The sequence below is a fragment of the Astatotilapia calliptera genome, chromosome 3 (genome assembly GCF_900246225.1).
Source record: "Astatotilapia calliptera chromosome 3, fAstCal1.2, whole genome shotgun sequence".
Lineage (NCBI taxonomy): Eukaryota > Metazoa > Chordata > Actinopteri > Cichliformes > Cichlidae > Astatotilapia > Astatotilapia calliptera.
In genome coordinates, this window is record NC_039304.1 from 51267260 (window position 1) to 51291528 (window position 24269).

General features: G+C 42.9%; 2 protein-coding genes across 2 annotated transcripts; both read right to left on the minus strand.

Moving 5' to 3' along the window:
• Positions 1-4821: 4821 nt before the first annotated feature.
• Positions 4822-7113, minus strand: LOC113019680 (nuclear factor 7, ovary-like). Its single transcript, XM_026163477.1, has one exon. The coding sequence runs from the start codon at positions 7111-7113 to the stop codon at positions 5728-5730; it is 1386 nt and encodes a 461-aa protein (XP_026019262.1). The 3' UTR covers positions 4822-5727.
• A 7237-nt stretch (positions 7114-14350) lies between these two features.
• Positions 14351-22144, minus strand: LOC113019673 (uncharacterized; the record flags this gene model as incomplete). Its single annotated transcript, XM_026163467.1, has 6 exons — positions 21684-22144; positions 18276-18629; positions 17583-17915; positions 17398-17496; positions 16824-17153; positions 14351-14658 (listed from the first exon to the last, which is right to left on the minus strand). Coding segments are annotated over exons 1-6 (1461 nt in total), but the record flags the coding sequence as incomplete, so codon positions are not given.
• Positions 22145-24269: the final 2125 nt, after the last annotated feature.

Here is a 24269-nt window from a genome sequence, read left to right on the forward strand (position 1 = left end):
TTCGGGTTGAGGATGGAGTCAAGCTCAACTCCCAGTCCTACTGCCAGTTTCTGGAAGACACCTTCTTCAAGCAGTGGTACAGGAAGAAGTCTGCATCCTTCAAGGAAAACATGATTTTCATGCAGGACAATGCTCCATCACACGCGTCCAAGTACTCCACAGCGTGGCTGGCAAGAAAGGGTATAAAAGAAGAAAAATGAATGACATGGCCTCCTTGTTCACCTGATCTGAACCCCATTGAGAACCTGTGGTCCATCATCAAATGTGAGATTTACAAGGAGGGAAAACAATACACCTCTCTGAACAGTGTCTGGGAGGCTGTGGTTGCTGCTGCACGCAATGTTGATGGTGAACAGATCAAAACACTGACAGAATCCATGGATGGCAGGCTTTTGAGTGTCCTTGCAAAGAAAGGTGGCTATATTGGTCGCTGATTTGTTTTTGTTTTGTTTTTGAATGTCAGAAATGTATTTTTGTGAATGTGGAGATGTTATATTGGTTTCACTGGTAAAAATAAATAATTGAAATGGGTATATATTTGTTTTTTGTTAAGTTGCCTAATAATTATGCACAGTAATAGTCACCTGCACACACAGATATCCCCCTAAAATAGCTAAAACTAAAAACAAACTAAAAACTACTTCCAAAAACATTCAGCTTTGATATTAATGAGTTTTTTGGGTTCATTGAGAACATGGTTGTTGTTCAATAATAAAATTATTCCTCAAAAATACAACTTGCCTAATAATTCTGCACTCCCTGTATATACACACGGATATATATATATATATATATATATATATATATATATATATACACACACAGTGCAGAATTATTAGGCAAATAATAAATAAATAAAACAAATAATGTTTCTGAAATGATGCCTCTCACTGTGGGTCAACAGAACTTCTGGCACAGGACAGCTCTAATGAAAGAAAGGATTAATCACCCCTGTAACTGTGTCACTATACATCAGCATTAACAGTACCTCAGTTTTTTTTTTGTCCACATCATCCTCTTCATGCATGTTGTCTTACTCCAAGCTGTATAGGCTCGAAAGCCTACTACCAATTAAGCAAAAAAAAAAAAAAAAACCCCAAAAAAACCAGTAGCCTACCTCAGTTTGGTGTTTCAGAAAACTGCTGATCTCAGACCTGCACAACTTCTGTTTTAAACACTGAATGTACTCAGCTACATGAAGAGCACATGATGTTTTCTCTGACACAATTAAATAAAACCTGATTAAAGTCAAAGGTTGTTACTTGTATTTGAACTAAAAACTTGTGATCTGGAATTCTTTCACTGTTTTTTGACAATAGTGTGTTATTTATCATAAAGTAATTCAGAGTCATTCATACCAGAGTAACCAGAGAGCACAACATATATTTAACTTTCAACAGGACTTAAAGCTATTACTATAGCTTATAGCTATTACTTACCTGCACTACTGTATAGTTCTGTGTAAATAATCATTCTGTACATATGATAATTTTCAATCCTACAACTGTTTATAACTTGCATTGTTCACATTTCTGTATAACTGTATATCTCAGATTTCTGTAGTTTTTCATATTTATATCCTGTTCTTAGCCTGTACATAGTTTGTACTCACTACAGCCTGTACATACTTATAGAATATTCTCAACATACTTCATACCGTGTACATATTACATACCATAATAGACCCATTTCTGTAATATACTTACATATCTATATTATTGCTAGTATATATTGTAATATATCTATATCATGGCTAAAGCACTTCTGGATGGATGCAAACTGCATTTCATTGCCCTGTACCTGTGCATGTGCAATGACAACAAAGTTGAATTCTATTATATTATGTAAAAGTCCAGACCCTCTGAGGATTATCTGAGTACTTCTAACATTACACAAAGCAAAGGTCTCCATTAGTGTTCATGAAATGCTGGGTTTATCCTTCTTGTGAGGGAGCTGCTGGTGAAGATCACGAGCCCTGCTTGATCCTGGCGACGAGTTTCAGTCTTCCTGGTGTTTCTGAAATGATGCCTCTCACTGTGGGTCAACAGAACTTCTGGCACAGGACAGCTGTAATGAAAGAAATTGAAGTTTTGAAAAAAAAAAATCTTGTAAATGCCCTATATGTGAGAAGCAGATTTTGTATTTACTTTTCTTTTGCCAATCAAGATAAAGTATAATTTTCACCATACAATTACTAACCTTGTCATCTCCTGCACTGTCTGTTTTGGGCTCTGGGCTCCTCCTTCCCAGCGCTCATGAGACTGCTTTGATGCACTGTGGTATGAGGTGCTAACCTGTTGACAGTGTTGGGAAGGTTAATTTTAAAATGTATTCCACCAAAGATTATAGAAGTAATGTATTCTGAATACTTTACAACTACATGAATGCACTATTGCTGTGTGATTTATTACTATTACTGAAGGCTACTCGCCATACCAATACTAACTAGATGTTAAAATCTTAATATAAATGAGTAACAGTAGGTGGACATTAGGTAAGGCTGCACTTTTTGCAGTGATCTCGTGTAGAAAACTATTCAGCGCGTATATAAAACAGGTCAGCGGCTCCGAACCGTAGTAAAGGGACCTCTGGCTGATACGTCCGGTTCGTGTTGGGCTCGTAGCTGAAAACTAGCTTTACTTTGGCTACGTTCACACTGCAGGTCTTGATGCTCAATTCCGATTTTTTGATCAAATCCGATTTTTTTTGTCTGCTTGTTCACACTACAAATAAAATGTGACAGCAAATGCGCTCTAGTGTGAACACTCAAAGCGGCCTGCATGCGCAAAAGAAGATGTCACACACAACGCGCTCTGTTTGGACCCAGAGCAAACAATATTGTTTGACTAATGGCCGTTAATATAAAGACTTCGGACTTTACGTTTCCCAATTTTTGCTTTAAGTTATTTTGTTATTTACATAATAATGTAGATAACCTAATAATGATCCTTATTGCTGTTTTAGAGGAGCGGTACTTCAAAGGATAGCTGCAGATTTCTGTCAGAATCTACAGATTATACAGTACAAATAAAATGTTCACGTTTCTCCAACATTGTCTTCCCAACAGTTTCACTGACATCTACACGGGATGGCGAGTAAGCGTTCGCGATGTCTTCTCCGGCGCTGATAATTGGCGTCTGTCTTGTGTCAGTGACTTAAAAGACAGACAGTCGCTTTCTAAAACATCGGATATGTATCGGATTCAGTACCACATACGAAAGATCAGATTTGAAAATATCGGAATTGTGTTGTTCACACTGTCATACGATGATCGGATATGGGTCGCATAGGGTCAAAAAAATCGGATTTGATGCGCTTTTGCCTGCAGTGTGAACATAGCCTAGGTTGCCTGGTGGATGGACATGTGACCAACATACCACTCTTGTACCCCAATACCGTGTCTGATCACATGCCCTTCCACCAGGCAACGTAGTGCCGTACGGCACTACGCCTCGGACTGGTACCGGTTCGTGAGTCATTTGGTATCGGGCCGCGAGAGTTGAGGTTCAGGTGTGAAATGTATAGTTTTCAGGGTTTTTAGTGTTATTTTGTTATCGTTTTGATCGTTAACTCTGTTTTCCTGGGTCTTTTCACGTGTGTTATGAATAAATCTTCTTTTTTTCGGTACCGGTACTAGTTTTATTTTGTTGTATTTATCCGCGACACCTTAAAGGCCGGTCCGTGAAAAATATTGTCGGGCATAAACCGGTCCGTGGTGCAAAAAAGGTTGGAGACCGCTGCCGTACAACAGCGGAACAAACAAAACAAATCCTCTTACGATATCACAAAAATCATGGACAATCCATAGAAAAGCCGCACCTGACTAAAAGCTGCAGGGTTCAAAGCTTGTGCAAAAAGTAGCGGCTTATAGCCCAACAATTACGGTACTCAGTCTCAGGACCAGTTTCCAAACCAAGTTACTCTTATTTTCTGTTTTAACTGATAACCGTAACTTAGACAATACACAACATGAAGTGTAACATAAGGTAAATACATCTTCTTAACTCACATATGTTAGCTGACAGATTCACTGGCTCTCCACTGTAATGATATAATACTTTAAGATTTAATAAGAAAAAAGTATTAAGATTTAATACTTTAAGAGCTGTACATGTCATTCAGCAGTTAATTTAAATACAGACAGTGGCAGAAAACCCATCTTGCAATATGGCGGAGCACTATTGAAATGTAGCTTGCACAGCAATGGAGTTCAGCTGAACTTCCTCAGCAAAAGCAGTCCACCATTAACCTCTACCATTACCATGAACAATGATGATGGGCTAACGGTCAGCAGTAAAACGTGTTGCCACATTTATAGAGTTCTGTGCAGTGGGCAGTTACCTTAAACAGGGGAAATAGTGGAGAGATGAAAGAAGCTCCAGCTCATCTGTATTGACTGAAGCACAAGAGGTGCAAATCCCCCTACTGGAGCCCTGAGGCATTACCAAATCAAAATACTATTCACTACATATGTGTGTGTGTGTACATACATATACATACAATTAAAAAAATTAATATACAGAGGTTAGCAGTTGGATATTGTACAAAGGAAATGGCATGGTATGGAGTGCATAATGTTGAAGTTCTGGTAAGTGAAGGTGAGGTGTCTATGAAGTGTTCAGCAGTCTGATGGCTGCTCATTCAGGACTGGATACTGCAGTACCAATGGATCAACGCAAAGTGAACCCGGACAAAACTATTACCATCATCTTGTTTTACATTCCCACTGTGTATAGCCATGAGACCAGTTTTCCCACGCTTCAATTGTGTATGTTCATGCGAAGAGGGGAGAAAAAAAAAAACTTCCACAGGACTCTGATGTGAAAAGATATAAACAAAAATTTATTCCACAGCTTGTAAATCTTATAGGAGTAATCAGGACTAAGTTATCCTCAAGAACAACAAAAAAAAAAAACTACGGTAGAAGAACTGTGGCTCTGTCCTCCTCTCCTGCAGCATCTTGCCTCTGCTATACTAACTTTTTTCTCTCCCACTCCCCCCTTTAGCAACGCATGTACTCATTTGCATAAATCCACAATGCTGGGTTTTTAACTATAAACCAAGCCTTTAAGGCACACGTATTCATGGTTTTACTTAACCAATCCAACAATAATGCAATAAAAATAAATTTAGTTCAATCATAACCATGAATTTACTTATTAAATTACTAAATACACAAAATAAGTTTTACAAAAAAATATAAATACTAAAATATATTAACAATATTAACTTTGCTCATAAAAACGGCATATTCCATACAGCAACACATTCAAAACAACAATGAAGACATGTCATGAAATACAAGGAATAGTTGTGTATGAAGTGTTTCAAACTTTGTGTTATGGAAAAAGAAATCCAGCTCACATTCGAGCAAGTTGGCTATTAGCTTGTTCCTAACAAGAACAAAGCTGACATTAAAATTCGTAAATCTAACTTTCCTTTAAGCTGCAGCAACCCTGGTTTTATCCTCGAACACAAAGTCTTAAAAACTAGAAAACAAGAATCTAGGCAAAACAGGGAAAAGGCAAGGATCAGTTGAAGTCTGTATTCAGTGAGGAGATTATTTACATAACATGACCTATAGCGAGTACTGGCTTGAATGAAGTGAATGAAAGCAAAATATGAATTGTGGTTTCAACAATATGTTTAAGGAGGCAGCAGGAGGACAGCTGCAGTTTAACAGCTTCAACTCACTGACAGGAAACAACATTAGAAACATCATCATCCTCAACTCATCTGCTGCACCGACACTGACACCTTCAACGGACACACCTTCACTTCATCAGCCCAAATGTATGGAAACATCCTGTGAGTGAAAGTGTGTGTGAAGGTGTGTATGTGTGTGTTAGTATCAGGATCAGAGAATGACAGCTTTCCTCTGTTCCAGTCCAGATTCACTCTGATCCTCTGGAGCTTCTTCTGAACTGAGAGAGCAGTGGATCCAGTTGATGGTGAACATGATGAGTATGTACCTTTATATAACAATATAGTCCATAATTCAGACTGTATGATTCCCTTCCTCTGCACAGACTCTGCTAACACACCCAGTCTCCACCATGCACTGTCTCCAACATCGACATCCCAGCTGTGAGTCCCTGAGTTAAAGCCCTCAGAGCCCAGGACAGAGTAGTAAAAACCAATCCTCTCTGGATTATCAGGAAGCTGCTGTTCATCTCCTTCTACCACACTGGTCAGATCTTCAGACAAGATGAGGTTTGGATGAGCAGTGTTTGGGTCCAGAATAAGAGGAGTGTAGGAGACCACGTCCTTCATGTTGTTCCAGATGTTGAAGGTCAGGTTGCCCAGGTGTTTGGCCTGGTCTATCAGAGCTCCTGAGGGCAGCTGTGGATCATCCAGCAGGGGGCAGCGCTGGACTCTTTCCACTGCAGCCTTGTAGTTGTGCAGGAATGAGACGTCTTCAGCTCTCAGCTCCTCCTCTGTGGCTCTGACTGTGTCTGAAAGAGCTGCTATCTCTCTGCTCAGAGCCTCCATCTTCTCCTTCATCATCCCACTCTTCTGCTCCTCTTCCTCCCTCAGTGCAGCCAGCCTGGCCTCCTCTTCCTCTGCTAGAAACTGGTGAAGCTTCTTAAACTGCTCCTTAATCTGCCTCTCTGTGTGTCGGGCCTGGACCTTAATGTGTTCTGCTGTTTGATCAAACTTCACTTGAACTTCTTCACAAACCTTTAACTTCTTCTTTAAGGGCTCCAGAGTTTCCTGAAGTTCCTTCTTGTGTTGTTGTGCAGCTTCATCGATGGGTCTGAATCTGTGATTGGTGTGATTTTCTGAGTCTCTGCAGACGACACACACTGGCTGCTGATGGTCCAGACAGAAGAGTTTGAGTTTCTCAGAGTGCAGACTGCAGAGAGCCTCTGAAGCTCTCTGATCTCTCTCCTGTAGGAACGACTCACACAGGTTCTTTAAAGCTCGGTTTAAAGGTGGATCATCCTTTGAAGATATGTTCTTACAAACTGGACACTCACGTATCTGTTTTTTGATCCACCATCTATTCAGACAGTCTTTACAGAAGCTGTGGCTACATGACAGAATAACAGGATCTCTGAAGACCTCCTGACAGACCGGACAGCAGAGATCCTCCTCTGATCTGGAAGCCATTGAGTCTGTGAGTGAAGCTGAAAACAGCAGACAGGAAGTACAGTCAGTCCTGGCTCCCCTCCCTCCTCTACCACCTTCACTGAAACTTCCTTTGAGTCGTGTTTTTGCTCAAACTCACATTCAGTGTGTGGAGCGTCAGCAGCTTGAAGCAGCAGTGTTGGAGTTTTCCACTTTTCTCTCCTGTAGCTGGACTCACTCAGAGGAAGCTGCTAGTTTGGTCTGAGCTCAGTCTGATCGTCTGTGCGTCTCTCTTTACTGAGGAAGAAAAATAGTCTGTTTCCTTGTTTGTCGCATGTGAATGACGTTAGGGGCGGAACTTCATTCAACTTCCCAAACCCCATCGGCGGAGCGGGGGAAGGGGGCCGGGCGTATTGGTCTTAAGTCCGGGTTATTTTTTCAGAAGCCCGGGGTCTTTTGGAGTGTAATTTGTTTCGTAGTTAGATGCCTGAATGACAACTGTATAAAACAAAAACTACACACAATATTTGAAGCACATTGCGCACAGTCGTAAACCCCCCCTGATTTTGGTACGATCCGAGCTCAGGCACGACTGAGCACAGCACTTACGTATGTGAGCGAGGGGGGAGAAGCTGCTGCGAGTTTGCTCTAGTGCAGCCGGAGGAGAGTTTAAGTTTGACCAGGTACCAAGCAAATCATCCGTACTGTACAAATAATGTAAATATGACGGTGTATCACAAAAGACTGATGTCAAACTGATCACTTTACTTTACGTTACTCGCTCTTCGAATGAACCAACAAATGACGAAATGAAAAGCCGAACAACAACAATGCTGTTTCTTTAGAGTCTTAGCTTACATGTGTGTTTCATATTTTCAGTTGTTACCCTCCACAGCTAAATAACTCACAGTTGAAACCAGATATTATCATACACTTTAGGGAAAAACAAGAGCATTTTTTTACTGTTAAACATCAGTTTAGAGTGAACTTTTCTGTTTTAGATAAATAAATATTGAAATATCTTTTGAATTAGTTAAATGTCAGAATAAAAAGAGGGAGCTGTCTATTTTAATCACTTTCATCAACTTTAGGAGTACATGTACACTGAGTTTATTGTTAATTAATAAGAAAACTCCAGACGATTCATTCTGAGCTGAAGAAGCTTCTGATAGGTTAGTAGAGTCCATGTGAGTAAACTGGTGGCACAGCTGTGGATGCATATAAGGCAAAACACAGAGCCTGTTTCTTTGACATGGCAAAATCAAGAGACGTCAACCAAAACACCAGGAAAAGAATTGTGGAGCTCCATAAGTGTGGCTCAATTTTGAATACAATTTGGTGCCATTTACAATTAAGAAATACAGACAGTTTCTCTCTTTACTCTTAAAGTTAACAAATATGTTTTTTATATTTATCAATAAAAAATATTTAGTCTGATTTGAGTATGTAAGAGTATGTAAATATCTGGTTTCAACTGTATATTTGATGATGTTGGTGTTTGGCTTGATTGTCAACACAAAGAGGGAGACAGAGGAGCAGAACAGAGATGGAACAATAGCAGGTGAGACAGACATGTTGGTCAAATGGTTGTTTGCCAAAACTCATCAGAACATGGTCGTGTCCAAATTCATGGGCTGCATCCTCCTGAGGCCGCATTTGTAGACCGATTACGTCACAGCGACGCACCGAAGGCTGTCCAAATTCGTAGACTCCTCCGAATGCAGCCGACAAATGCGTCCTCCTTTTCCCCGAATTTGAAGGATGGGTCGGGTGTGTCCTTCGTGGCCTACCATATCCCAGAATTCATAGCGCGGCCCAGCCAAACTCCAGTTTCCAACAATGGCGACCGCTACTAAGTTTTCAAAATTACTCTTACTAATCTTTCTGGGTCACAAAATAAACTTTTAACATATTTTCAGGCGAGAAAGTAGCTGTGTAAACATCAAATATCTGCTCGGTTTATCAAGATATCGCATATTTGCAAAAGTGCTTCGACGTTTTTGGAGACATCTGCTACCCACCAGCTCGATAGCTAGCCGGGAGCTCGAGGGTCACTGATGTGGCCGAGAACGGCACAACTCCCGGCACATCATTTTCAGATCACCGTGAACTTTCGCTACTCAGGTTAAACGTAATATATAAGTCACTTAGACAACCTAAAAATGATATTGTTGGGCTTTTTTCAGTGTTTTGTTTGTTCGTGAGTAAATCGGTTTGGCTGAGATTAAAGTTATTAGATTAGATTAGATAAAACTTTATTAATCCCCCGGGTGGGTTCCTCCTTAGTTTTTACACAGCTGACTAAATGTCAAACAGAAAACTGATTAAACAGAAGTGTGAGACGGTCGAGAATTTACGCCAGTGTCCTGTTATATTTTAGATAGCAAGGAGCAGACGACTGAGTTTATTAAACTCCACCGAGACAGCGGTGACGCTAATCAGAAGGCTAGACCGTTTACTTCCGGCCTACCCAACCCTACCCGAGGATGCAGCCCATGAATTTGGACACGACCCATGTGTCTAGTACCTAGTGGAACTTTTTAGATACAATTTTTTACTTTCAAATTCTATATTTATTAAGTTATGCGGGCTTGTTTGCACAACAAGGCTAAATAGTTACATAGTTATAGTTATATAGTTGATACAGGTATATAGTTCTGAATCTAAATAGTGTACTTTGGTAGAATTAGAAAATTATATGGTACAAACTCATGAAGACCAACACAGAGGGATCATTAAATAATAGTGATCTTTCAGATTGGTCAGGGGAAATCAGGAAAGTGAGAGAAAGCCAAAACACAACTGCAGGAAGCAGCAGGTGGATTGTTAAGGACAGCTGAAGGAGGTTTACTAGAAGGAGCAGCAGGAGATGATTTAGGAGAGTTCCTAAATCCAAGACAAAATGTCCTCCCACAGTAGCCACTGAGCCAGTTCGGAGGTCAATCAGTAAGAGTTGGTTTTAAAAGTTGAAATGGTTGGAGTATTCTGTTGTGTGGAACTTTGCTTTCTGTTTTTCATGTTGCATTTGTGAGAAGCAAAATACAAAAAGATGGCCTCAGTCATTCAGGGTTCTGCAACTGGAAGAGGGCTTTAGATGCCTTTAAGGAGCACGAAAAGAGTTCCAGCCATTCGTCTTTTATGATCTGCTGGCACAGCTTTAAAACCACAAAAAATCAAGGTGATGTTGTTGAGCAACTTAGATCAGCAAACAAGACGACAGTATCTCCACTGGATCTTAGCTGTAACAGGTTTCCTTGGAAAACAAGGAATACCATTCTGTGGCCATGATCAGCAGGAATCCACCAGTCATAATCACTTTCTTGAGTGCATGAAGCTGCAGAAAAAAACTGATCCATTTTTGAAAAATCACAGTCCTGTCTCACATACGACCTATCTGTCTCATTTTGCACAAAATGAGATGATAACCAGATAACATGAAATAACTGGAAATATAGTTAAAGAGATGAAGGAAGCTAAGACGTACTCTGTTGTGGCTGATGAGGCTGAGATGGGCACACGGAACATCTTGCAGTTTGTGTATGTTTTGTGTCATGTAAAGACCATATCAAAGAGTGTCAGTGAAGGTTCTCAGTCATCCAGGTCATTGTAGTCAAAGGAGCTTGCAAAGAAAAGCGTCTGGACTTCTTTAAGTAGCTTGAAGACGTTTCATCCGAGAAGCTTCTTCAGTTCTAAGGTCAAATGGTGGAGAGTCCCAGATTTAAACCTAGTGGGAGTATCCCCCCACAGAGGGACAAAAGGACCCCCTGATGATCCTCTAATTGCTTGAGCCAAGGTGTGAAACTGGGTGTGGGTCCCAATCAGCCAGAGTTTCGGGTGAGTTCATTGTGAAACCTGGCCCCACCTTATCATGCGAATTCCTGAGGTCAGATGGCCCAGGATGTGAGTGGGCGTTAAGGCGTCTGGGGAGGGATCTCAAAACTGGATTATAGATGGCAGAGAGTTGGTGTCGTAAACCACCGCCTCTGTTCAAAGATGGTCGCTCACAGTGGACATAGATGCTTCTTTCACTCCTCTTTCAAACCATCTGTCCTCTCTGTCCAAAATGTGAACATTGGCATCCTCAAAGCGAGGAATGCCCAGACCTCTACATTGGAGAGACCAAACAGCCACTTCACAAGCGCATGGCACAACATAGAAGAGCCACCTCCACCGGACAAGACTCAGCAGTGATGAAACAAAAACTAAATTGGATCCCAGATAGTTTTTCTTCTTCTTCTCTTTAGTTTAGTTTTAGCAGTTTAACAGGTTTAATTTAAAATCTTTTCAGGTTTCAGGACATTTCTGTCACAGTTTCTCTCTGTTAAGTAAATGAAAGTAACTCTATGAGCTCATGAAACTACATACAGTACATATGACAGAATTGCACCTGCTATGAGTGAGGGAATAAGTGTTATGTTTGTCTACAAAGATAGATGTCAGAAAACACAAATCAACCAGTTGACTTGAACTGCAGGGATGTCTTAAAGACATAAACTTCAGATAAAACAGATTATTTTACTCTGGCCAAAATATTTGCATTTACTATGAAAGCTGCTCAGCTCATGTGTAACGACTGAAGAGAGGAAGCTATGTGGTAGTTTGTCAGCTCTGCACGCCCCCTGCTGGAGATATCTGGTAATTGTTTATCATCTTATTACTGCATGACTGTACTTTCAGTTCCGGACATGACCTCAGATATGACTTTAAACTTCATAAGAAAGATGACCAGTCTGTCTCCATGGTGATGACCCCACCTACTGAGATTGGATGTAAAGACTGATGCTGTTACAACAAAGTATAATATCTGCATTGAACCGATCAGACAGGAATCCCCAAAAGTTGATTCTGTTCATCTGGACGTAGCGTTTTCAGTGGGAGAAACATTTCGTCACTCATCCAGGTGACTTCTTCAGTCTCAGCTGACTGCAGGTTTCCCCAAGCTTATAAACAGTATATTTGCATAATGATGATTATTACTAGATGATTATAATTGTTAATTCGGTAAATTTATGGTTAGATGTGTGTGACTGATTGTTTCAGCTGTGGTGGTGTCTGATACTCTGAGAGTAAAGTGAAATACAGATTCCCTGTTTTCTGATCAGGTTAAAAAAGTTTGTAATAATCTGTCGCTGAAGCTCACTTGGAAAGCTTCAGACTCTCTGACCATCAGCATTCTGAGGTCTGAGGGGGTTTTCAGAAATAATGATGTTTTCCAGAGATCTGCTTGGCCACAGGTGATAGTTATGCTCCCGCTGAACTCTATTCTCAAAAATAATCTGCTCCAGTGCAAGTTAGGTCTGCAGACTCTGTAACCATGGCGATGTACCCTCTGAAGAAGTGAGGTGCGCAGAGGTTACCTGGATATCTCTTTATCCTGACTCAGTGTGTTGTAGGTTGTGTAGGAAGTGTTTCAAACTTCATACATAAGAATGCAGGTTCAAGCACGTTAGCCTACAAATGTTAGCTTGCTGCTAACAAGGACACAGCTGATGTTAAAGTTTTAAATCCAACTTTCCTGAAGCTGTAGGAACTCTGGTCTCATCCTCAACCGTCAGGAGCTGCTGCTCCATCAGAAACACCACAGAAGAAAAACCACAGTGGATCAGAGAGGGTATTTTTATTCTCTTGACTGAACAGGGACATTAATGGGCATTATTATAAAAATAAGATAAGTACACCTCCCTGATTATAATTATAATTAAATTGCTTGCATTTATAGTGCCGGGGCAGGTCTTATATAAACAATCACACTGGTAGAGGTAGGGTCACCAACTTTGTAACTATCAAATAAGGGACACTGGTGTGGCACAAGCACAATGCACAGCCAGCTGAACTGTATGATTATATTCTTAAAGTCAAAATGCAGTAAAATGTTGGTATTCAGTTCAATCAATAGCTCATCTAAATCAATAAAGAAAATACAGTAAATGATGACAGAAATCACATGTGCATTACCTTGAAAAATAAGCAAAAAAGAAAAATAGTCAAAGAAAATATTGTAAGTACAGGTCTCAGTTACCCAGTATATTATGTTACGCAGACCAAACAACACCTTATTTTTAAGAATCGTGTATTACTCCTCACACCTGATGTGTGCGACGGGCATCACTGACAGATGTGACTACACACAAGTACTCCTCTGATGTAACTGCAGTCAAATCAGTTTTGGTATTTGCTAGAGTGCCAGCTGTTAGTCAGAAAATGACATTCCAGGTAACGGTAATTATACGGGACATTTAAGGTAGAATACTGCAGAAACCTATGTTGCTCATTTTACGGGACATCCTAGATAAAACGGGATCTGACTGGACTGATTTGAGCCTCAAAGATCGTACACATGGAGATGGATTTTTACTATGATGGTATGTTTGTGTTTCCGCTCATGTAATAACAATAATGTCTTCCTCAGAGGATCCACCTGTGCTTCCTCTCCTCTCTCCTCCACCTGTTACAGTGAGGGAACGTCCTCCATGATGGAGGAGCTGCTGGAAAGTGCTGAGAGTTTCCTCCAGAGTGAGACCTCTGTCACAGTTCAGAGGATCTACGGCAGCAGAGACCTTCATGGACACTAAAAGTCTCAAACACACAACAACAACATCACACTGACTCCACTCTGACATCACTGATCAATAATCAAAGAACACACAGATCAAACTGATTGATCAGCCATCAGAGGAGTCGGATCAATGGAGCTGCTTCTGTTCCTGATGTCCCCTGTTTGATCCTGGACCTGAACTCTCCCTGCAGAGGAGACACAAGACAGTCAGAGACACACACACACACACACACACACACACACACACACACACACACACACACACACAAACCTTTGACTCTGAGCAGCACTCTTTTGTATCTCTTGATCTCCCCGTAGACTCTACAGCTGTACCTCCCACTGTCTCTCTCTGTGGGCTGTTTCAGGGTCAGACTGAGGTCTCCAGGCTTCAGCAGAGATCTTCTCTTCATCTTTGTTCGGTCTCTGTAAACCTGGTGCTGTTCTCCAGGCTGATCAGAGCCGTTCTTATACACGTGGACCTTCCTGTCATCATTGTTCCACCACACCACCTTAGCATCTGCAGGCAGGTCTTTTGTGGTTTTGAAAGGTAGCTCTACAGACTCCGCCCCCTCCTCCACCTCCACCTGACAGACTGAAGGACAACAAATTTCATAAACAGTCTAAAGCACAAACTAAGATTTGTGTTCATGAAGATCTCATCATCTCTTCTTCTTCTGCAGCTCACACCCAGCAGCAGCACTGACCTCTGACTTTCAGCTCCACTTGTTTCATCAGGATTTTTTCCCCCTCTCTGTTGCAGACGGTGCAGGTGTAGATGTCTGCGTCCCAGTCTGTGGGGTCTTTCAGGGTCAGACTGAGGTCTCTAGTTTTCAGCAGGTCTTTATTCATCTGTGTTCGGTCTCTGTAATGGTTGTCCTGATCTTCAAGCTGGCCAGATCCGTTCTCATACACGTGGACCTTCCTGTTGAATCTGGTCATCCACTTCACTTTAGCATCTTTAGGCAGGTTTATAGTAGTTTTGCAGGGCAGCAGGACAGATGCCTCCCCTGAATCCACCTCCACCTGGGGGACTGAGAGGAGTCAAAACACAACATGAGCTGTGCAGCAGAAGCAGCTCTGAACATGTTTTGTCTGAATGGAGAAAATGGCATCTTTGCAATGAAATCAAGTTTGACTGGTTCCAGTCTGAAACATGTTCAACTGAACAGAAACTGTCTTATTTGGTTTCTGTCTAATCAGCAGCAGAGCTCTGTCTTAAAGAACTCTGCTGTTTTATTTCAGAGTCAAAGACTTTTTTGCCATCTTGTTACCTGAGAGCTGTCCTATCAAGCAAGTTTGATTTATTCAGACTAAAAAAATATTGAAATAAAATAAAAATGTTTCAAAATAAAAGCAAAACTGAATTTTAAATGTCAGCAACATCTAAATGAACATGATTCTCTGCATGCCAGATACATTATGTCATAAAGACGTCTGTTCTGTGACATGAACGAGTTCTTCTTTCAGAAACAGCTCAGCTGAGAGAAATACAGACTAGTCAGTACAATTCATTAATAAAGACATCTGTTTCAGCAAATTCATTACTCGTTTTCAGGTGATCTGTTGTATTAGTGATTCCATTAATGTAAGAACATCTGCTTCACCTCTTGTTGGAGACAGAGTCAAAGCAAAGAAAGGCAATTTGATGGCAGCACTGTCATGGGCCTGTCCTGGGACATGAGTATCAGGCCCACTCCAATATATTATTAGTCATTATTATACTGCTGCATGGGCTGGGCTGTAGTTACATCGTAAGGTTTTAAAAACCGAGCTTTAAAATGAACAGTGGTAATAAAAACCGAAAGAGGCCGACTGTGATCACTGACTTTTTAAGAGGCTTGTTCAAATTACATGAAAAAAGACAACTGTCATGGGTCTGTAGTTCTGTCCACGGTTTTAGGGAACATATTTGGTTTTAAAGTAAGTTACAGGGCTTTTCCTGCCTTTCTGAGGGACTTGCATATGCAATATGATGATATGCATATCAGCATAATTATGGATTATTATGATTATGATATTAAAAAAGACACACTGTATGTTAAAGAAAACACATTAAGAAACAGATTATATTAGTGTTTGTTTTATGTGTATAGATTTTTAAAAATTATTATTTATGATATAACACGGTCTATAAATGCTTCGTAAGAATAGTTCTATAATATTGTCTATCATTACTTTGTTATGGATTAGGTGCAAGATTTGTGAAGTGTGGATAATTAAATAATAGATTAATGCAATAGCAAACTGTGCCTTGTTGTCAGATGGACATCGAGTGGAGAGGGATAGATGAGATGAGGAGATGAAAGAGTAAGAGAGGCAAACTGAGTCACAGGCAGAGCCGAGTTTATTTTGTTTCCTTATGGTTCCAAGCACGTTCACCAATCTTTGCATTTAATGTCTACAGTCTCGGATCAGCACAGCCCTGCCCTCCAGCACTATCACAGCAGGAGCAGCAGAAACCCCACAAGAGCAACATTGTACCCATCAGGTAAACATGGAATATGTTTGCTTTGCCTTGTCCCCACCTGATGACAGTGATATAGTATGATGTGATTCCATATTAGATTGTTGATGAATGCGGGTTGTTGTTATTTGGCCTTTTCTCTGTGCCCCTTTTGAACTTTGAGCACCCGCCCATTTAAAAATCTCTGCACAGCCTTGTCCCTGTTTATGTGTATAGGTGTTTGGACGTGGGTGTGTGTATCCGGAAGAAAGAATTACAAGAATCATCAGGCTGAGGAGAGTTCCTGCTCTGAAGCCAGCTGATTGCCTTCATCAGTTGCCTCTCTACTTAAGCGAGTGGCTGAGCTTCAGTCGGTGCTGGATCGTTGAGTTCGCAATGGGTTTGTTAGTGAGAACTTTGTGTGTGTGTTGCTTGGCAGTTTAATTCATGTGTTTTCTCACTAGGTATTGAGAACCGAGAGAAGCCACTGTACAGATTTGGAGTTGGGGTTGTCACAATTCACGCCACAGACGTGAGCACTGTGTGGGATTCGGGGAGAAACAAGGTAAAAACTATGTTTTGTGCTTTCTTTGTGCCTTTCTGTCCTGCTTTTTAGGACTCTATTTTCTGTCTCCTCAGTTTTCATGTCTAGAGTTCAGTTGGTGTGTTTCCTGTTTTACTTTGGTCTTTGTCTCATGTCAGTGTGTCTAGTCTAGTGTGTCAAAACCTTTGACCTGTATAAGCAGCACTGACCTCTGACATGGAGCTGCACATTTTTCCTTGTCAGTATGTTTCCTTTCCTGCTGTAGATGGTACAGGTGTAGGTGAAGTTGTCGTCATCCGTTGGATATGCCAGGGTCAGACTGAGGTCTCCAGGTTTCAGCAGAGATGTGCTCTTCATCTCTGTTCGGTTTCTGTAAAACCGGTGCTGTTTTTCAGGCTGGTCAGAGCCGTTCTGATACACATGGACCTTCCTGTTGTTTCTGTCCCTCCACTCCACTTTAGTGTGTTTTAGGAATTTAAATATAGTTTTGCAGGGCAGCTTGACAGACGCCACCCCTGAATCCACCTCCACTTGGTAATCTGAGAGGACAACAAAGCACAACACGATGACATCAGCAGCAGCTGTGATGGTCACATGACCTCCCTGCGCCCTCCTTGCCTTCTAGTCTCAATCAGATTGTGTCTCAGTTTGTTCCTGATGTGTTCCTGACTCGTTCTTTGATCTAGAGACCTCATGTGTCTGGTCTGAACACAGTCAAGAGGCCACCAGAGGCCACCTGTTAACCACTGGTATTATGGGTAGTGTAGTAGGAAAGACTCTTACCTGACATGTAATAGTGACGTAAATAATATAAAAGACCTCCAAAAATCACAAAGACAAACAGGAGAACCAGAAGATCTTTGACCCAGGATGGAAATGGTTCTGTGGGGAAACATAAAACAAAATGACTTCTAATCTCTGACCTGTGTCTACAGTATTGACCTTTGACCTTTATCTCCAGCACCTACTTTTGACCTGCAGCACTACTTTCTGTGTCAGGATGTCTTTGTCCCTGTAGATGGTGCAGATGTATCGTCCCGTGTCTTTCACTTTGGGGTGTTTCAGGGTCAGACTGAGGTCTCCAGTTCTCAGCAGGTCTTCACTCATCATCGTTCGGTCTCTGTAAACTTCGTCCTGAGTTATAAGGTCATCATTTCTGTTAGAATACTCATGGACTGTGATGAGTCCGAGGTCAGAGCGAGTCCACTCCACTGTGGTGTCCTCAGGCAGGTCAGATGTTGTGTTGCAGGGCAGGATGACAGACTGTGACCCTTCCCTCACCTTCACCTCCACCTGCTGGTCTGAGAAGACAAGAAACCAAAGTGTCAACCATAGAAGTGGCAGCAAAAGGCCTCTAAAAGTTTTGTGTTGGGCCATGCATAAAATTTTAATGTGTTTAATGTATGTACAGATGTGTGTGTGCTGAACCTCCCAGAGGTAAACATAAACACATCTGCACATGCACAGAACGAATTTCTTCTGCTTTGCTTCTCTTGTTTTGCTGTTTTCACTGAGGTCAAGTCTACAAACGTTCCTGCTGGGCTCATCAAGACCTTCAGAAACCGTTTAAGAAATACTTTGCTTTCATTTAACCTCTGACCTTTCTCTGTAGTACTGAATACGACATGTAATCACAGCAGGTGTTAGAATTTGATGCTGACCTTTGACCAGCAGCTGGATGTCTCTGAGTTTTCGTTCTTTCCCTCCAGCACTGATGGAGCAGGTGTAGTTGCCGCTGTCAGTCTTTGTGGGTTTCCTCAGAGTGAGGCTGAAGTCTTTAATGATCAAAGCGTAACGATTCATTGATGTGCGTCTGCTGTAACGCTGGTTTTGTCCTGTAAGATCGTCTCCTTCTTCTCGTTGTTGGTGTACAGATTTGGGATCAAGGTCACTGCGAGTCCACATCACTGTTGGATTGTCCTCAGGTATAGAACCTGAGTACAGACATGATAGTAGGACAGACCTTTCCCCCTCATTCACCTCCACCACCACCACAGCCAGAGCATGCTGGGAAACTGGAAGGACAGAGACACGAACAAAAATCAAATGAATGTTGTGGGTTTGACCCAGAGTTAAAAGATGCAATACAACCAACATTATCTTCATCCATCCTATTCCACTTATCCTAGTCAGGGTCACGGGGGGGAGGGGTTACACCCTGGACAGATCACCAGCTTGTCCCAGGGCTAACCATTCACATGTTCACACCAATGAATTACAAATTAACCTAATACCATGAACTGCATTTCTTTGGACATTGGAGGAAGCCAGAGTACCTATAGGGAACCGACGTAAACATGAGGAGAACATGCAAACTCCACACAAAAAGACCCCAGAGAAGCAGTGGAGTTGGACTCAGGACCTTTGTGCTCAGAGGCAACAGTGCTAACCACCAGAACACCATGTAGCCCAAGAACGCATAACAGCTTCAGTTATACACAGCATTCTTTTCCCAATTCAAAAAAACTATTGATACAATGTCAGTAACACAGAAACTGGAGAATTATAACAAACCTCACAGGCCATAATTTCCATCTTGTGTGACAAGACAGATGAGCAGTCACACTCCTTCAGGACAGTCACAGTTTTTCACTCCAACAGTCCACAAATGCTCCAAAACATGTTACCAAGGCAACATGACATATTTACTTATTAATTCACAAGGAGGAATCTTGTTGCTATTAGGAATCTATATTCCATACAGAAATATTTTTATCTTCTATCTTTTAGTGTAGAGCATATCTAAAAACCATAGAGGCTCTCACTGTTTGGAGGTGATGGAGCTTCACTGTTTTCCAGAGAACTTTGCACATTCAAGCAACCAAAGGACTTGACATGGATTATGAAGTAGTCAATCAACGCGGAGTTGCTTTAACCCCAAGTTAAGCGCGCGCACGAGGATACATAAAGCCCTGATTAGTGGAGCACAGATTAAGCGAGTCACCATGGAGACGGAGGGAAAGAAGGCGCGGTCAATGTATTTTACAGCGCTTGAGGCCGAAATTCTGATGGCAGCATATGCCGATAACATGCAAATTCCGCGGAAAAAAAGTAACACAGCCTCAGCTGCAAAAGAAAGGGAGCATACATGGCAAAACAAAGCCGACAGAGTCAATGCGTGAGTGTTAATTTAAACATTGATCGAGGGATTTCCACCCATTTAACACGTTATTTTATTATATTTTATACATTTTATTTTGTGATGTGATGTGAGCGGAGGTGCAACCCAATAGGCCCCAAACGTTCCTGGCAGCAAGTAAAATGAAATATAAAAATATAGTCCAAACAGGTAAGGTGTAATTGTATTATGAGCCATAGTGCTTGGTCTGTTTGTCCGATGTAAATCAATTGCAGTTAGAGGCTACATTAATTTTCTTTCTGTAAGCACTTATTGAAATTATCTGAGCACATTACAAGTACATATTTGCTTACTCTGTATGCTCAAATGTGGCCCGTTATAGCCAACAGAAAAAAAAGCGGAGGCCCGAAAAACAGGTGGGGGTCCTCCACCACCACCACTCACAGAGCCTGGCCACTTGGCTTCCACATTTGTGATAATGTTGGCAGCATCACATATGATCTTCACAGTGCAGAGAACACAAATTAGCATCCATTACTATAATGAAATAATTTGTTAGTTTGAAATGCTACAGGGAACTATGTACCTGTACATTAATGCTGTGGAAAGACTTCCTGTTCACATAGTCTCCTTCATTTACTGAAGGAGCAATGATTGGAATGTGAGTGCCATCTGTACAGCCAATCACGCCTGGGAACCGTGAAAATAAATGTAAAATTTAAGTAGTAGTTCAAGTATCACCACATCATGAATTAAGTTTTGTTCATCCTGATACCTGCAATTTTGTGGCATCCCTCTTTGATAAATCTTGTGGGTCTATGACCGGGGAACACCACAGACGAGTACAGGAGACGTTTCAGTGCAACTGTAACATTCCTGACTGCCCGACAGACGGTAGCCTTGGAAACGTGCTCAGCGTCACCAATATTATACAGAAAGCTCCCGTTTGCAAAAAACCGAAGTGCAATACAAATAATATGTACAGAACTGAGAGAATGTCCGCGATGTGTCACATGAGCAATATTAGGCCTGAGGATGTTATTCAAATAAATTATAGATTGTGCTGAAAAACGGTAACGTTCACACAGAAAATCATCAGGAAATGATAAAATGTCCAAACACGCTCTAATCACTCTCTCCCGGCGGAGAGCTCTGCGGAGAATTTGGGCTTCAACATCTACTGGCTCTTCAAGGAAGGAGCACGCCATGTCTGACACTTCCTACTGTCAGGTTTCCGACAAAGGGGCGGAGACAGTCAGGGTTAGTTGTAGTAAACCTGCTAGGGGGCAGGTTAGCTTCACGGAGTGTGTCGTCATAGTGACTCACTCAGGATTAATCTAAACTCGCTTTGTGAAACTGAAAACCCAGAGTTTTCGTTAACTCAGGGTGTACTTACTCAGAGTTTGCACTAAACCGGCTTCCTGAAATAGGGCCCTGGGGTTAAACTTGTTGTGGGTTCCACCCTCAGGCCTGTGCCCTGAAAATAATTACTCACCTGCTGCTCATTATCTTGTCACTCGAGCCTCTGCTCAAGGTGACAGCTCAGTGTTTCTGACTGCTGGATCGTTGAACGACACTAGTCAGTGTAGCCCCAGCTATTTCCTGTAAATTCTCGTCTCTAGTCTTTTCCTGACTTGTAGTCATGTTTTCTTTTATATAGATCTTCCTGGACCTGTCCGTGTTTTCATCCCTGGAGTGTGATCATAAGCGTGTGTGGTTTTTCCCTCCCTTGTCCCTGAATTACCTGGAGCTCCTTTTCACTTGTACCTTGTATATAGCTCCTGATGATATTGTTTGTTTTTAGTTTCAGCACAGTCCTGCTCTTGCGTCCGCTCGTTCGTTGTGACAGACCGATTCAGTCAAGTCATGAACTTTGACGCAACTCACTGGGCTGTCATGTCTCAAGACCTGCTGCACTTCAACACATTCATTTTAGAGCGAGATAAGAGAAAAGCTGATGATGAGAGCAAAGAGAGGAAGGTGTACTTACCGTGCAGGAGGATCACAAACACCACAAACATCTTCATGTTCCTGTCAAACTCAGAGACTCTTTAAAAGCCCTTCAGGACATCAGCTCACAGCAGCTTCACTTTCCTCTGCTGATCATCTACTGACACTCTCACACTGCTCACACTGTCACAGCTCAGAGTTCAGCTTCACACTTTGTTAAAGCACATCTGTGGAATGAAGTCCGACCGGCCACAGATCACTTTTGAGGGAAGAGGAGGACGTCGGCTTTCCTCCTAGTTTCACGCCTGAGCGCTCCCGTTGGGGGGGACTGCTTCAGCCTCAGCCCAACACGCACAAAGCTCCACCTTCAGTCCTAACACTGAAACATCGACTGTAGCTACAATGATGCAGATGTGTTTCCATTCAGATCATGGACATAAAGCAGCTCCAGGATGAACAGTGTGAAAGAACTTTTCCAGGCATGAAGCTCAGCCAATCACAGGAGAGGGCATGATCAGCTGACAGATCTGCAGGGATTTGAAGGTTCTTTGTGTGGATGATAGAAAGTGGATCAACAGGTGTAAAACTATGAGGAAACACAAGTCTCCCCTTTTCTTAGGAGTCAGTTTTGGCAGCCTGACATGATGTCTGGCTGCACACATATTTGAAATGTAAAACAAAAACAGCTGAAAACTGAACAGTAAAACCTTTCAATATGTGACAGGCTTTTTTTATGTTTATTTTAATCAGTGATTTCTACTGGCACCTGTTACGGATTCAAATATTGGGGATGTATACAAGAGGAAAAACCACAATAACAACACTGGTCCGGCCGGGTTGAGTCAAACGATGATTTTAATGATCACACGCGTGGGAGATGGACACCGTACGCAGACAGCATCAGATCTCAAAATGGTGGAGCATTGCTCAAACTCTTTGTGAAATGCACTATACACAGGTACACACACACACAGGTCTTTATCACCAGGTTCCACATTTATTTACAGTTTTCCCAGGTTATGACTGAACACAGTCTGACAGCTGTCGGTCCCAGCTGATTTCCTCCCCTCCGCTCCTCTCCGTCTCACTATAAAAAGGGAAGGAAACCATTATCAGTCCAAATCGCCATCAGCTGTTCACACTGGCATCTCCAGCACCGCCCCGTTGAGCCCACTGCACCACTCCTCCCCTGCAGCCGCGCCCGGGACCACACCTCCGCCACACACCCCCACCGCCCGACTGAGGCCGGGGAGCCGTCCGGCCGAACCTACTCCCCCCCCCGTGAGCGAGACAGGAAATCGGCCACCGCCATCTGCGCCCCTGGCCTATGGACCACCTTGAACTTAAAGGGCTGTAAAGCCAGATACTACCGGGTGATCCGGGCGTTGGCATCCTTCATGCGGTGGAGCCACTGCAGCGGGACGTGGTCCGAGCAGAGGGTGAATGAGCGCCCCAGGAGGTAATAGCGAAGGGAGTCGACTGCCCAGCGGATAGCCAAGCACTCCTTCTCCACAGTGCTGTACCGTCTTTCACGCTCCGCCAGCTTCCGACTGATGTAAAGAACGGGACGGTCGTCCCCCCTTACCTGCTGGGACAAAACGGCCCCCAGCCCTCTGTTCGAGGCGTCAGTCTGCAGAACAAAAGGGAGGGAAAAGTTAGGAGTGTGAAGCAGCGGCTCCCCACAGAGAGACTTTTTCACCTGCACAAACGCCGCCTGGCACGGCCCCGTCCACTGAACCAGATCTGGAGCACCCTTTCGGGTGAGATCGGTCAAGGGGCTGGTCAGCTGCGCAAACCCTGGCACGAAACGCTGATAGTAAGCTGCCAGCCCCAGAAACCGTCTCACCTCCTTTTTAGTCCTGGGGCGCAGGCAGGATGCGATAGCCGCCGTCTTTTCCACCTGTGGACGCACCTGCCCGCCCCCCAAGTGGTACCCCAGATACTGTACCTCCCTTCGTCCAACCGCACACTTCTTCGGGTTGGCTGTGAGCCCCGCCCTCCTCAGGGACTCCAGTACCGCGACCACCCGCTGCACATGCTCCGCCCAGGTGTCGCTGTGGATGATCACGTCATCCAGGTAGGCAGCAGCATATGCAGCGTGCGGACGCAGCACCCGGTCCATGAGGCACTGAAAGGTGGCAGGGGCTCCGAACAAGCCGAACGGAAGCGTAACGAATTGGTACAACCCGTACGGAGTGGAGAAGGCCGTTTTCTCCCTGGACTCGGCAGACAAGGGAATCTGCCAGTAGCCCTTGGTCAAATCCAGGGTCGTGAAAAAACGGGCCGTGCCCAGCCGATCCAGGAGCTCGTCGACCCGGGGCATGGGATAAGCATCAAAACGTGACACTTCATTCACCTTGCGATAGTCGACACAGAACCGTATAGACCCATCCTTCTTCACCACAAGAATGATGGGGCTACACCAGGCGCTGTGCGACTCTTCTATCACTCCCATTTTCAGCATTTCAGCCAATTCCCTCTGCACGATTTGCAGTTTATGCTCAGGAATCCTGTAGGGCCGTGAACGCACCGTCACGCCAGGCTGCGTTACAAAATGATGCTCAATGAGAGACGTGCGGCCGGGCAGGGGGGAGAACACATCTGCAAAACGCTGTTGTAACGCGAC